At 40.6% G+C, this 13,829-nt stretch overlaps 1 protein-coding gene across 3 annotated transcripts in view; it reads right to left on the bottom strand.

Annotated features, from left to right (window-relative positions):
- hdac5 (histone deacetylase 5) overlaps positions 1-13,829 on the bottom strand; it is a 73,152-nt gene that overhangs the window by 23,207 nt on the left and 36,116 nt on the right. For 2 of the 3 annotated variants that reach the window (XM_035994719.1, XM_035994716.1), the window contains 7 exons: positions 10,804-10,890; positions 9,101-9,351; positions 8,606-8,765; positions 7,648-7,753; positions 4,059-4,192; positions 2,129-2,260; positions 1,359-1,468 (listed from right to left, as the gene is read on the bottom strand). In XM_035994719.1, the coding sequence (XP_035850612.1) occupies positions 1,359-1,468; positions 2,129-2,260; positions 4,059-4,192; positions 7,648-7,753; positions 8,606-8,765; positions 9,101-9,351; positions 10,804-10,890 (980 nt within the window). The remainder of the gene's footprint in view (positions 1-1,358; positions 1,469-2,128; positions 2,261-4,058; positions 4,193-7,647; positions 7,754-8,605; positions 8,766-9,100; positions 9,352-10,803; positions 10,891-13,829) is intronic. The other variant, XM_031292504.2, reaches the window with a different exon arrangement.

Below are 13,829 nucleotides of genomic sequence, written 5' to 3'. Positions count from 1 at the left end.
GTTTATTTCATTAACTTTATCCACCAATGTACAGCTTGTGACTGCCTGTAATGCACCATCTTACTACCAAGTAAAAAGTTGAACTCCACCTGGTGACTCGTGCTCTCTGATAGGAGGCCTGAAGCGGCCAATGCACATTATCCAGCACTCACAGGGTTAAAATCCCAACAACTATGGTTAGCTGCTCTTCAGCTAGCTAGACTATCTGTCCAATCTGAGTTTTCTGTTGCACGACTTTTGAATGTACACATGTTCCACCAAAACAAGTTCCTTCCCGAGGCTATTTAGCAGCGGCACCGTGGCTCCGAGACGATTGTGATTGGTTTAAAGAAATGACAGACCAATAAACCAGAGCACGTTTTTTTCTCCCATCCCAGAATGCTGTGTGGACAGCCAGACCCTCCTCCGCACCGCTTTGGAGGAAGGTCTGGCAATGCGAGACTGAGTCATTTTTAGACATTTCAATGCGGAAATTCCCATGTAGATCAACATACAGTCTGAGACATACTGAGTACCTCTTTTTCTTCGTTCCCAGAATCTCCAAAGAAATTGGGCAACGTGCCTGTAAAGCGCCATCTGAATGGAACACCTTGCCCGGCACACTTAGATCTATTACTTCATTTGATTTCTTTAAGGCATCTGTCTTTAATTATCTACAATCAACCTGCTCTTGCTTCTAATTTGTCATGACACATGATTATTGTTGATTTGTTTTTTAAATTTTCATTTCTTTTTTTTTCTCTTAATGTCTTACTTTTCTCCTCAATGTGTTGGCACCTGTTTGTGCATATACTGTAAATAGTAGAAAATTGGGATGTATGCAAACTTATTGTGTTGTATATATTTTCATTTTATTATTATTATTATTATTTTTTGTTTTTGTATTTTAATGGGGGGGAATCAGTCAGTGTAGGAGTACTCAGGCTTGGGAGTGTTGTGTGTATGTGTGAATGTATTTTGTGTTTTGTATTTTCTGTATAATTTCCTTAAAGACCCCCTCGAAAAAAAATCCTTCTAATAAATAAATTCTACATGATATATATTTAAGGATGTCAAATGTATGGCCAAAAATAATTAGTAAACTGAGACAGAGGTCCTCATCATCTTTCCACAAATTCCACCGGTGGTTTAGCCATTTTTCTTGGGCCTCTGTTTTTTAAATGTCCATACACGTGCAAGAAGTCTGGGTGTTACATTTTTTATTCTGTTTTACAATCTTAAAAACTAGAATAACCTCAGGGCCTCAGGGTTGTATTCATCCACCAACCAGTCAAATGGCAGTTTACATCCACGTCCGTGCTTGCATAATATATGTGGTGAAGACTTAAAACAGGAATCGTTTGTGTGTGTGTTTGTACCTCAGTCTGTATGTTGGGGACCGACCCTGTGTTGCCATTGGAGATTGCCGAGTTGGAACTGTTGGGGCTGCTGGGACCTGAACCTGGAGCACTACTACAGAGAGAGGAGACTGGTCGAGAGACACAGACACACACAGAAAAAGAGAGAGAGAGAGAGAGGAATTCATCTTCAGGTGTATTCATGTCTCATGTATTATTAGAATGATTTATATAGAATGAGTTTACACATTACACACACTGAACATACTATTACTTTTTTATTTACTAGTTTTTCTGTCTATTTTCTTTCTATTTCTTTTAGAATGAAAAACATTGTCATGTAAGTATGTACGTGTATGTGTACGTGTGTGTGTGTGTGTGTGTGTGTGTGTGTGTGTGTGTGTGTGTGTGTGTGTGTGTGTGTGTATGTGTGTGTGCTTGTTTTACTATATTTGTGGGATCCAAAAACTGGGGAATACAGTATACTTGTGGGGTCTGCACAGCCTTGTGGGGCCCAAAATGCTGGACCCCACAAGGTTAAAGGGCTGTTTGAGGGTTAAGACTTGGTTTTAGGATTAGGGTTAGAATTAGGTTATGGTTAGGGTGAGGGTAAGAGTTAAGGTTAGGCATTTAGTTGTGATGGTTAAGGTTAGGGTAAGGGGCTAGGGAATGCATTATGTCAATGATGGGTCCCCACAAAGATAGTGAAACAAACGCGTGTGTGTGTGTGTGTGTGTGTGTGTGTGTGTGTGTGTGTGTGTGTGTGTGTGTGTGTGTGTGTATGTGCTCACCTGATATCTCTATGGCTCTCTTCTTAAAGGTGCTGATAACGGTCCCATCCTTCCTGCGAAGGAGCGGAGAGCTCCGCCTCTCTGCCACCTTCTGCTTCAGCCGTGAACGCACCTTCAGGTTGGGCTCTGAGACTGCAGTTTAGGGAGAGAGGAGGAATGAAAATGGCTCAGCTTGGTGCTTAAAAAAAAAAAATCCATGATCCCTGGCACGGATCAACAACCATACTGTGTCATATATAATTTCATGAGAATGTAGCAGTTTTTATGTATTGTTCATTTTGAGTTTTTTTTAATCTTTTGTTATTTGTTTCATCGTGTAGAGAGCAGTGTTTGGTTTGGCAGAGTATTTCATGTTGTTATTTTAAGGTGTCTGGTGATTTGCCAACAGGAGACGTTATTAGGAGCACAGGCTTTCTGCTAATCCTACATTACATTTTGGCTGGCTGGTTTAATTGGTGGATGAGCAGCCACAGCATGTGTATTCTAAGGTAGTTTTAATCTTAAAAGCCAAGGTGACAACAAGGAAGAGGAGGAGGAAAAGCATCCAGGTTATATTGGTTAAATTCTTAATTTCAGCGGAAATTGGTTAATCTGATTTGCATAAGTGCAGCTAAAGAGCCTCAGTCTTTTAGCACAACATCACGTATGCAGCCATCAAGTGTATATTTAAGACCCTTTTGCGGGGGTGTCAGCCAGAAAGATTAAAAAGTCAGCCGGAGACAACATTTTAAACCAACTCATGAAGCTACCAGAAGCTTAATATGCTAGCTAGCTACAGCTGATAAAGTCTGCCAGTGACAGCTGTCATTTCAACCGAAAGACTAGAAATAAGAAGCCCGCTTTTGTCTACTCTGTCTGTCTCCTGTATAAAATCAAGGATCGCAAAGCTTATAGGGGTGGGGTAAAAAATCAATACAGCATAGTATCGCGATACTGTCCGTGGCAATACCGTATCGATACACAGACGGCAAGTATGGATCTATTATTGTATGTGGTATACATTTAAAATATACACTGTTAGCGCCCGACTTGCCAGAGCACGCAAGCCCCCTGTGTGTATGGACCTGGTAAGAATACTCCAAGATTTGTGGCTGTACTAACGTTACCTCAAGCTTTTCTTATGACTGTGTATCTACGTTCCATACTTTAAAAGGCGGGCTCCCTGCCCTTGTCACACAGAGACATGGAACCCTTTCCTACAACTCGTTGACTCCCTCAGCTTAACTCCTGACTTGGAGGACTGAGTTCCTTCTAGACTGCTCCGCTCGACGTCAGCAGCAAATTAATCCACTACTGTAACGTGAATATTAGGAGTTGGACAAATCCAGATAACCAGTTGGTGGCACACTATTTCCAAATTTCCAGTGTTTTCCATGTGCAAAAAGAAAAATGTGCTAAAAACATGTAAAAATAAACATGGAACATGGAAAATAAATGGAAATGCACTTCCTGATTCTGAAATTACATTGCATTTTTAATAGTAAGTCTGCCACCGTTACCATCGCAATGTGCCACGTGTTGCATTTACTGGGATAGGGCTTAGTTAACCAATTAGCTGGAGTGCAGAATACTGAGAAATACAGAGAGCTTTCCCTCACCGTGATAGGCTTAATTAGCATTGTGTGAACTGGTTTGGCAAGGGCTTTAATGGAATGTGCGTGCGAGCGTGCATGCTACCTCTTCACTGGTTACTCAGACTCACACATACACAGCCAGCACCACACTCCACCTCCACGAAATCCTTTGTCAACCTACTCTTACATGGCAAGTGACAAATCAGATACGCATAAACACACACACACACACACACACACACACACACACACACACACACACACACACACACACACACACACACACACACACACACACACACACACACACACACACACACACACATCCTCCCTTTGTCTGTATGTGTCTCTCCTACCTGTCTTGCGGAGCGGGAAGTCGTCTTTGCCCTCGTAGTTTCCCAGCAGTGGGGGCAGTTTGTAGGAGGGAGGAGTTCCTGGAGTGTTACTCTGCGGAGGAGAGCCCTGCTCCAGGGAGATGTGCTGGGCTCCCCTGCACACACACACACACACACACACACACACACACACACACACAGACAGAGAGAAAGCGAGTTAGCTGGCTGGTAAAACTGCTGTCGCATTGCCTTCTTTTTTATTTACAGTACATATAGGCTACATTTATTTCTTAAGAAACATGAGTTTTAATTAATGCTGTCATCTTATCCTTGCATATAGACTGTACGTACTATATAAGAGATAATGGAAAGTTACCTCTGTATAATTGAAGTTCATAAAAAAGGGGTGCTATTAACCGCATTTCAAATTTTACCACTGTCTATTTCAAAGCGCAACTGTTAAGAAGAGAACTACAACCATTGATGACGACAACACGCCATCATTATTTCTACCTTACAGCTCTTGAGTGCCATAAAACCGCGACATCCCACTCTCCCACACAGACAGCACTTTTTCTCAACTGCCTGAAACGCTTCGCCCATATTCCTGTTTGAAATTCCTCAATCATTGATGTCACTGACTACGTTTACATGCACATAATATTCCGGTTTTTGCCCTTATTCCGAAAAAGACGATATTCTGATAAGCGGTTTACGTGGCTAATGAGAGTGAATATTCCTGTTTACATGTAGCCGTGCGATTTTTTCAAAGGTGGTGGACTTGTTGGACCGTGCGAACACAGCGTCCCTGTGTCATTTCTTCAACCAGCTTCTTGAAAAGGTCTGCGTAGCGATATTTGTGCATATCCAAAAACCTGTTGATACCCAGGTGGTTGGTTTGTGTACAGCAACCATAGCAACGCACAGAGCTGACCATAAGCCTACGTTAAAAACCCAGATTGTGACGCATATTCCAAATGCGCCAGTCCAAAGAATGCCTCTAAAACCTGAATAATACCGGAATATCCCACGTCTTAATTGGAAAATGGTATATTTTGAGTAAGGCCTTATTCTGAATATCCAACCGGAATATGCTGTTAACATGACCTGCATCAAATTCGGAATATTGTCATTTTCAGAATCATAGTGGAATATTGGTGTGCATGTATGTACTCACAGATTGAGAATGCCAGCCTGGTTTTTCATATGTGCTGCCCATTGGTGCTGCCTGAGCAAGCACAGCCCACCCAGTGGCTTGTTTGAATCTGGTTGACCAATCACAACAGAGTTGGCCAGCTGACCAATCAGAGCAGACTGGGCTTTTCAGGAAGGCGGGCCAAGAGCTCAGACAGAGGCCGTTTTCGAAACCGCACACTATACTAGTAGTGCGTACTGATTTGTCCAAAATGTAGCATGCAGTATGCAGTATGCAAACAAAAGCAAAATCTGCAGTATGCCAAAAATACCCGGAAATCGTACCGATTCAGATAAAATCTCCAGTGTGCCTCGGACCAGTCTATCTCGCCTACTATATCCCACAACAACCCGCGGATTGCCGTTGTAGACAACTGGAAACTTTTTGCATTGTTCGTCTGCTATTTCATCACTGAATTCACTTCTGAAACTTTTTTAGACGAGAAATCAACTATGTAGAGCTCAAAAAGTTAGCCAAAAAGTAAATTTGGTGTAACGGTGTCGGAGTTCAGAAGCTCCACAGTCTGACGTGACTGCCTGCCGGGGTCGCTGGCTTGCCGCCTGGCCTGTCCACCTTCGCAGACCCCGCAGTGAGCTGGCTGGAGCTGTCAGGAGACTCGCCGACAAGAGGCGTTTATTTCTCCGATCATTTGTTTAAATAACACAAAACACATATACATTATAAGATTAACTGGAACCTGTGGTTTGTCTGAGTTATAAAGCTCCACAAGAGATTGCGGGTGTAACGTAACAAGCTCGCTGACCGGGCTGTCACTCACACACTGGCCACAGAGCAGGCAGAGGAGAGGGAGAGCAGCGACTGACAGGGCAGAGAAATACCCGTCTTGAAAATAAATTATAACTAGGGCTGTCAAACAATTAAATGTTCTTAATCACGATTAATCGTTGAATTTCTATAGTTAATCGCGATTAATCGTATGTTTTATCACATGATTAAAATTCTATTATTTTGCATTTCAGAACAGTTTTTAAGTACATATTAACAATGGAAAGCAATTGATTGGGAATCAAATGAATGCAAAGAAAGTTACTCTATGAACTTGATTTTAAGATTTGTATATGTTTATGATATATTTAATCTAGTCACACATTTGAATCTAGAGTCAATATTAGGGTTGGGTATTGTTTGGTTTGGATACCGGTGCTAAAGCGGTACTTTTAAAACAGTACCGGTGTCTTAACGGTGCCTGAACCGATACTTTTTAAAAAAGTAAAAAAAAAAAAAAGAAGGGTACTAAACAGTTGGCGACATTAAAGAACGGCTTGTTTATTGCTAAGGCCACATCGTCAAAATTAAATGTTAAATAATAATGTAATCACTATTACAATAACTTATTTCACTAGTAAATAGCTGTTGAATGACAAAAACAACCACCAGATGGGAAAAGGGCATTTAACAACAACTTTGAATGCACCACGAGGCTGTAAATTACCAGTTTCATTGAAATGTCTGTGTTTTTCCGACAACAGCAGCTGCAGATTGTTACATCCTGGTGTCGGAATCCTCTACAGTGAAATACAGACAAACTTTACACCGTTCAGCGTTAGCTGTCAGCATTGTAACCGTGTTTAATCCAGCTACTAGCTAGCAGTAGGCTAACGTTAGCTGCTGTTGAGTATAGTGTTAACTAGCTAGCGGTAGCCTAACGTTAGCTGCTGTTGAGTATAGTGTTAACTAGCGTCACGTGCAGCGATGTTTCTGCTGCCTGTAACGTCTGTTTCAGAGCATCAGAGAGAAGTGCAGGCATATCAGTGGCACCAGAATGAGGCCCCGAAATCTGCGTTGCTATTCCTGCAGCAGCAGGATGTGTTACGAGGAAGTACGGCAAAATAGTAGCCTGTTAGGCACGACGCAAAGCCGAGTGAAGTGAAAATAAATTAATAAATGGCGGCATGTGATTGAATGCATTACGCTCGGCCCTTAATCGCGTTAATGCTGAGAGCCCTAATTATAACATGTATATACATTAGATTTAAATATTTCAGTTCATAATTAGGGTTTGTTTTGCTTATTTCACATAAATAAAGATGTTATAAATTAAGTTTCAGTTTCTTAAATTTTCAGCATCTTATAAAGTAAAAAAACATAAAATGCAAAGCTCAATAAGTTGAGTATTTTTCATTTGCAATGGTGGTGTGAGTTTTTTTTGCCCAGTGCTTTAAGAGCTTGTTCAAAGGCTCAGCCTGGCCTAGCATACTGCAGAATAAAACCATTTAACTGTTTCATACTGCATACTGCTGATGGACTGCAGTATGCAGTATGCAGTCGTCTGCAGTATGCAGTAGTTGATTTCGAAAAACGGCCAGAGTGTTTAAAAAGTGTTTCAAAAATCGGGTTTTTAAACTGCATGTAAACGCAAATGTGATGTGACTGATCTGTGTCTGCAGTCCTCACCAGCACTTTGGGGAGAAGGAATGGTTCAGTCCGCCGATGCCCGGCTCTTTCTTATTGAGAAGGAACTCCTGCAGCTTCAGCTTCACCTCTGTACTGGCAATAGCACCTTCCGAAACACAATCAAAGAGTGAGGACAGCAATCAGGACATGTCACATGTGCATACAAGGGTGTAACTTTTGGTTCAGCATTGGGGGGGGTAAATTAAATTAAGGTAAATTAAGCCTATGTGTGCATAGCATGGCAGTCAGTGGTGGAAGAAGTACTCCGATCTTTAACTCAAGTAAACGTAGCAATACCACCGCGTAGAACTCAAAGTCCTGCATTCAAAGTCTTACTTGAGTAAACGTATAATAGAATTAGAATCATATCATAAGTATACTTAAAGTACCAAAAGTAAAAGTACTCATTACGCAGAATTACCCATTTCACAATCATATATATTGTATTATTGAATTCTAATTAGTGACGCATTCATGGGTCAACCACTTGCGTGTACCAGTGCAGCTGGTAAAGGAGGGGCTGACTTTTTTTTTTGTTTATATACCGCCAGGTAGCTTGTACAGGGATATATTAATATATTCATTCATAAAAATACATAATCATTTATTTGTTGATTACATTTTGTATTAATCAGAATCTGCAGCGCAATCTCAGTTGTTTATTCTGTCGCTTTCAGTATTCTCCTGAAATACAACAAATTCCTTGTTGAACTTAAAACTAATGAAAGGAAATCATTTCCAACATTCTTTGATTGGACACTGAGCTGAATATAAAAAGGCACCACTAAAAATCAGTGTCTTTTTCCTGATAGCCTGTGTATTACGCCAGTTAATACTAAAACGACATGTTGTGCAGCCCTATACAAGTACCTCGAAATTGTTTTTAAGTGCAGTACTTGAGTGAATGTACTTCCCACCACTGATGCTAGCATATAGCAGTAGCAGCAGTATGACCCACTCTCTTTGCCTTTCTCCTTGTTCCGGAGCAGCAGCAGCTGTTGCTCCAGCCGATGTTTCTCCTGCTCTTCATGTCTCTGCTGCTCCAGTTTCCTCTTCTGCTCCAGCTCCTGCTGCCGCTTCGCCGCCAACAGCTCCTGTTGTTGCTTACACACACACACATGCACACGCACAAACACACACACACACGTTTAACTGAGATGGCAATCGCTATAGCAGGTATGGCTGGGACGATGTGCCTCTGTCCCGATTCGATTCTTTACACCATACGTGGGTGCTGGTTCGATTTGCAATGCTATTCTAGAAGTATTGTGATTCGATAGTATTGAATACTGCAATTTTCTTTTGAATAATACACTTCTAAAAGACAATATATCATGAGACATAACACTAATTGTTTGTAATCTGATGGAAAACAGTAATTGTGGAATATAAAGTCTACTTGTGGTACATTGGGGGGGGGTTAAAGAACACAACACAACGCCTGGGTAGCTACCTTCAGGTGTTCCTGCAGCTGGACCTCATGTTGTCTGGTGAGCACTTCGTGTTTTTTCTGGAACTCCGCAAACAGCAGCTGTTTCTGGAGTTCCTGCTGCTGCTTCAGTAGCACAAGTTCCTGCTGGAGCTGCTGCTCCCTCATGGCTGTGTCCACCGACGCCGCACCCGCCGACAGAGAGCCCGTCCTGGGCTCTGTCCGTAGATCCACTGGGCCGCCTCCGCCTCCTGCTCCTTCTCCCGGACCGCCACCTGGAAAGGCAGCAATGGACAAGGACCTCAACTTTACTCATCCTGAATACACTGCTAATTGTGTAAGTGTATTTTTTCAAAAGTATCGGAAGAGGATTAGTGGCACATAGAAAAAAAAAAAGTATTTAAGTTGAGTTTTAAGGAATTCTGAGAAAAAGTCTGACTCCTTATCCTCAGAATTCTGACTTTATTCTTCGAATTCTGACTTTAAACTCAGAACTCAAATACATTTTTTCACATGTGGCCCTAATACCACTACTTTGAATTTTGATATTGGTGGAGTACCCCTACAAGTAACTCTTGCACCCAGACAAAGATCCTTAGAATCCCGTAAAACCTCTTCAACAGTCTACTCAGTCCTTCCAGAAAAAAGTTGAGTTTTTTTGTGATTCTTGCGGGCAAAATCCTTGATTATGCGGCACGTTTTCTTAAAAAATGCGATGGAATATGCAGGATATTTATGCAATTTTATGCGATGAAATTGCGGGAACTTGCAAAAATTGCGGGAACTTGCAAAAACTGCGGTTTCATCATAGCTTCATCACGGGGTTTGCAGCTTTTCGATGATGTTCACGTCGCGTAATTACGTCACTTCATAACGTTCCCATAGCAACAGGGGAAAATGGCTGCTCTTGTGTGAAGCAAACGCAACATTTTTCAACTTTCTGCTAAGATATGTGTGACTTTTTTGCAACGAAAATGCGGGAATTATGAAATTATGCAAGCCCCGCGTATTTTACACAAAATCGTCAATTTATGCGGCAAAAGTGCATAAATATGCAGACTTTGGCTGATTATGCATTGAATTATGCGATCGCATACTACTACTACTGATCCACTTTTAAAAGACAAGGCAAGGCAGCTTTATTTGTACGGCACATTTCAGCAAAAATTCAAGGCAATTCAAAGTTTGCAAAAAAACAATAAAGCGCAGTTAAAAACAGTTAAAAATATAAAAAACTAGGAATAAACGGATTATTGGCCATGGCTGATTATCAGGCCTTTTTTTTTGGCAGTTGGCAGATTATCTGTATCACCGTTTTATTTGCCTGACAACCAATACAGTTAATTAATTAAAAAGTGCCCTACTTTGGCTCGGCTACAGCTCTGTGTCTGTGACTTAATGACCCGCTCTCAACTCTCTTCTACTGGGTATTATGTTGAAAGTTTCTAATTTATTAAATAATTGCTTAAAGCATTTAAACAAAGTTTGGTGTTGGAGTTTGTAACATTCCAAAATCTTAAGTTTGACTTAAAGATGTTCATGTTCACGAAAACGTAAATGCATATCGGTTCCAAATACCTGTTATCGGTTTTATTAACTACTAATAATTGGTATCGGCCTTGAAAAAACAGTATTGGTCGATCCCTAATAAAAATAGCTAAACTAGAAGAAGAAGAGAGGTATAAAATACACGATTAAAAGTTACAGTGCAGTAACCCCCCACTCACCCCCTTCTCCACCTCCTCCTCTCTGCTCGCTTGCCGTTCCTCCTGGGCTCTGCATGCCCGATGGGAGGCTGCTCTTCACCTCCACTACTGCAGGACAGACAGACATAGGGAGAGAGAGAGAGAAAATAATTAGACTGGAAAACGTGTTGACCAGGGCTGGGTATCGTTCCAAACATTTCAGGGGTGGTGATGGCGCAGTGGCTATGACACATGCCTTTGGTGTGGGAGATTTGGGTTCAATTCCCACTGCGATACATCAACCAACGTGTCCCTGAGCAAGACACTTAACCCCATCGGCCGATACGCGGCTGGTGTCCACAGGCAGCTCTGTGTTGCTGGAGACGCTGCAGTTCACGTGCAGACCATGCACTGCCCCTCCCCCACTAGCAGAGTGCTGGTATCATGGCACCATTAAATTACAAATCAAGCACTTTATTTCAATGGCTACTTTTCAGGTTTATTGTTTTCTTAATTATTGTTATGTGTTGACAAAGGACATTTTGTGATGACCTGATTATATCTGTCTTATAATATGTCAGCAAGCAACGCATCATCAAGGCTGTGTTGTAGATGTCGATGAAAGCCTTTTACCCTTGCACAGTTAACCACATGCAGTGCACCCATCCATATGATGCACATTGCACACGTATGAATATGATATGAATGTAAGATGATTGCAGAAGTGACACTGATCTGTGTTTTTGTTTATTATTTTTAAAGAAATAGCAGAGCAGATTCCAAAAACAGATCCAGTGTGGCAGGGTTTACATTTTCATGATGTAAATTGAGGGAGCAAAAGCAGTATCGGCTCAAGAAAATCGGCAGCCCGTATCAGTCATCGGCTAAGGCTGAAGAAAAAAAATCGGTATCGGCACTAAAAAATCCATATCGGTCAATCCCTACCCTTAATGTTAGACCCCCACTCACCAGCATCAGTTGTCACCAGCAACCATAATTTTGTTTTCTGTGAGACATGTAACGTATCTAATGATACCAAGTGCAGCAGCCGACAGCAGCTCTGTTCTGCTCTCTGCTTTGTTCATTTTTTTTGCAAATCTAGTTGTAGTCTTGCAATGTGTGACCCTGCAAGATGAGATGATTGTCTTTAGATGTGAGATGGTGTCAGACTTTAGTCTTCTCAAAGTCTGTTCAAAGTCTTCTAGTGTATGGTAGGCAATAGCTGCAACAGGTTAACACTGCCTAACAGAGAAATACAGTTCGAGGTTTAAGGTCTTTATTTATCATGTGCACAGCATTTACAGGAAGGCCGTCGTCTCAGGTTCCCTCCAACAATGCTAATAAAAGATGTATAAGAAAGAAAAAGGAAGGATTACACAAGTAACAACAAACTGAGAATCTAAACACTAAGTAGTGCATCTTAGTTAAGATAAGGAATAAAATATAATAGGAGTGGGCGATATGGCCAAAATCTTCTATCATAGTATATGTAAATGTTATATCACGCTAATGGTATATATCACGATACAGTAATTGTATTGTAAAAACACTGTCAAAATAAACTACAGTACGCAAATAACTAGTAATCATGTAACTCCAGTTTCAATGTAAATAAGAATATTTTCAAGTTAAAAAAAAAAAAAAAAAAAAAAAAAAAAGGTTGTGATGCCTCCTTTTGCTCTGTATTTACAACTTCACTCTCCTTCTCCATCTTGCAAAATCACGTAAACATTGCGAGGCAGCTGGAATCGCGAGATCATGCGAGAATCACAAGATCACGCAGAAATGGGATTTCCAAGTCTCTACTGGTGGGCACATTTCTACCGTTGTACGTAGGGCTGAACGATTAAATCGGAATTTAAAAGAATGTGATTAGTTAATGTGCAGTATTTATTACTATTATTATTATTATTATTATTATTATTATTATTATTATTATTATTATTATTATTATTATTAGTTTTGTGTAACATTTGGTTTAACATATTTCATTCCTCTTTCTATTATTATATTTACTGTTTTTTGTGTAAGATTAATGCTGGAAAAACGTTACATATCACAGATTGTTTACAGAAATGTCCTATTTTCAGTGGATCTTTCATTTATTTTGTATTCCTTTATTTAAAAGATTATTTTTGGGGGGCTTTCCCGCCTTTAAAAAGGTGCACTATGAGTTCCTGCATGGTTTCAGCGCAATTTCATTTTTTGTCTCAAATCGTAGGCATCTCTCCTTGATCCGCTAGCTACCTGCCCCCTGAATACACTGTGAAAAAGCCCGGTCTCTGGAGACAACACAGGGGTCATAAACGTCAAACAAACACTAGAGGCACAGGATAGGCACCAAAATACAACAAACCACGTTTGCAGCAGCTACTCTCAGATACAACTCATGCTACTCAATCAACTCTTCAATATGTAGATGCTGTTATTGTACTGAGGCACATCAGACATTTCAGTTTACAGGAAAGTACTGATTTCTTTTAATTTCATTATTAAAACTTTAGCTTTTGTGATAAATGTTCTGTGTTTGACTGTTCAATGTTCCACGCTTATTAAAAGAAAAACCCTGATTGCTGGCAGTGCATATCTATGTTCTCATCCCTGCATAAGAATGTAGAGCAGTTTTGAAGGTGTCTCATGTTATACTGCTCCATGACGTGTTTTATCTGTTACACAGTGAGTATTGAACTTTAGCTCAACTTTATATAAAAAAAAAAAAAATCGCAATTACATTTTTCCCCCAAATCGTTCAGCCCTAGTTGCACGGTATATAACGCATATATCATAACTAGGGCTGTCAATCGATTAAAAAATGTAATGTAATTAATTACATACTCTGTGATTAATTAATCGAAATTAATCGCATACATAATTAACGGTCCAGCTACTAGCTAGCGGTAGGCTAACGTTAGCTGCTGTCGAGTATAGTGTTAACTAGCTAGCGGTAGGCTAACGTTAGCTGCTGTTGAGTGTAGTGTTAACTAGCTAGCGGTAGGCTAACGTTAGCTGCTGTTGAGTATAGTGTTAACTAGCTAGCGGTAGGCTAACGTTAGCTGCTGTCGAGTATA

Source organism: Sander lucioperca, chromosome 2, assembly GCF_008315115.2.
Source record: "Sander lucioperca isolate FBNREF2018 chromosome 2, SLUC_FBN_1.2, whole genome shotgun sequence".
Taxonomy (NCBI): domain Eukaryota; kingdom Metazoa; phylum Chordata; class Actinopteri; order Perciformes; family Percidae; genus Sander; species Sander lucioperca.
This window is presented reverse-complemented; position numbering and strand designations above follow the sequence as displayed.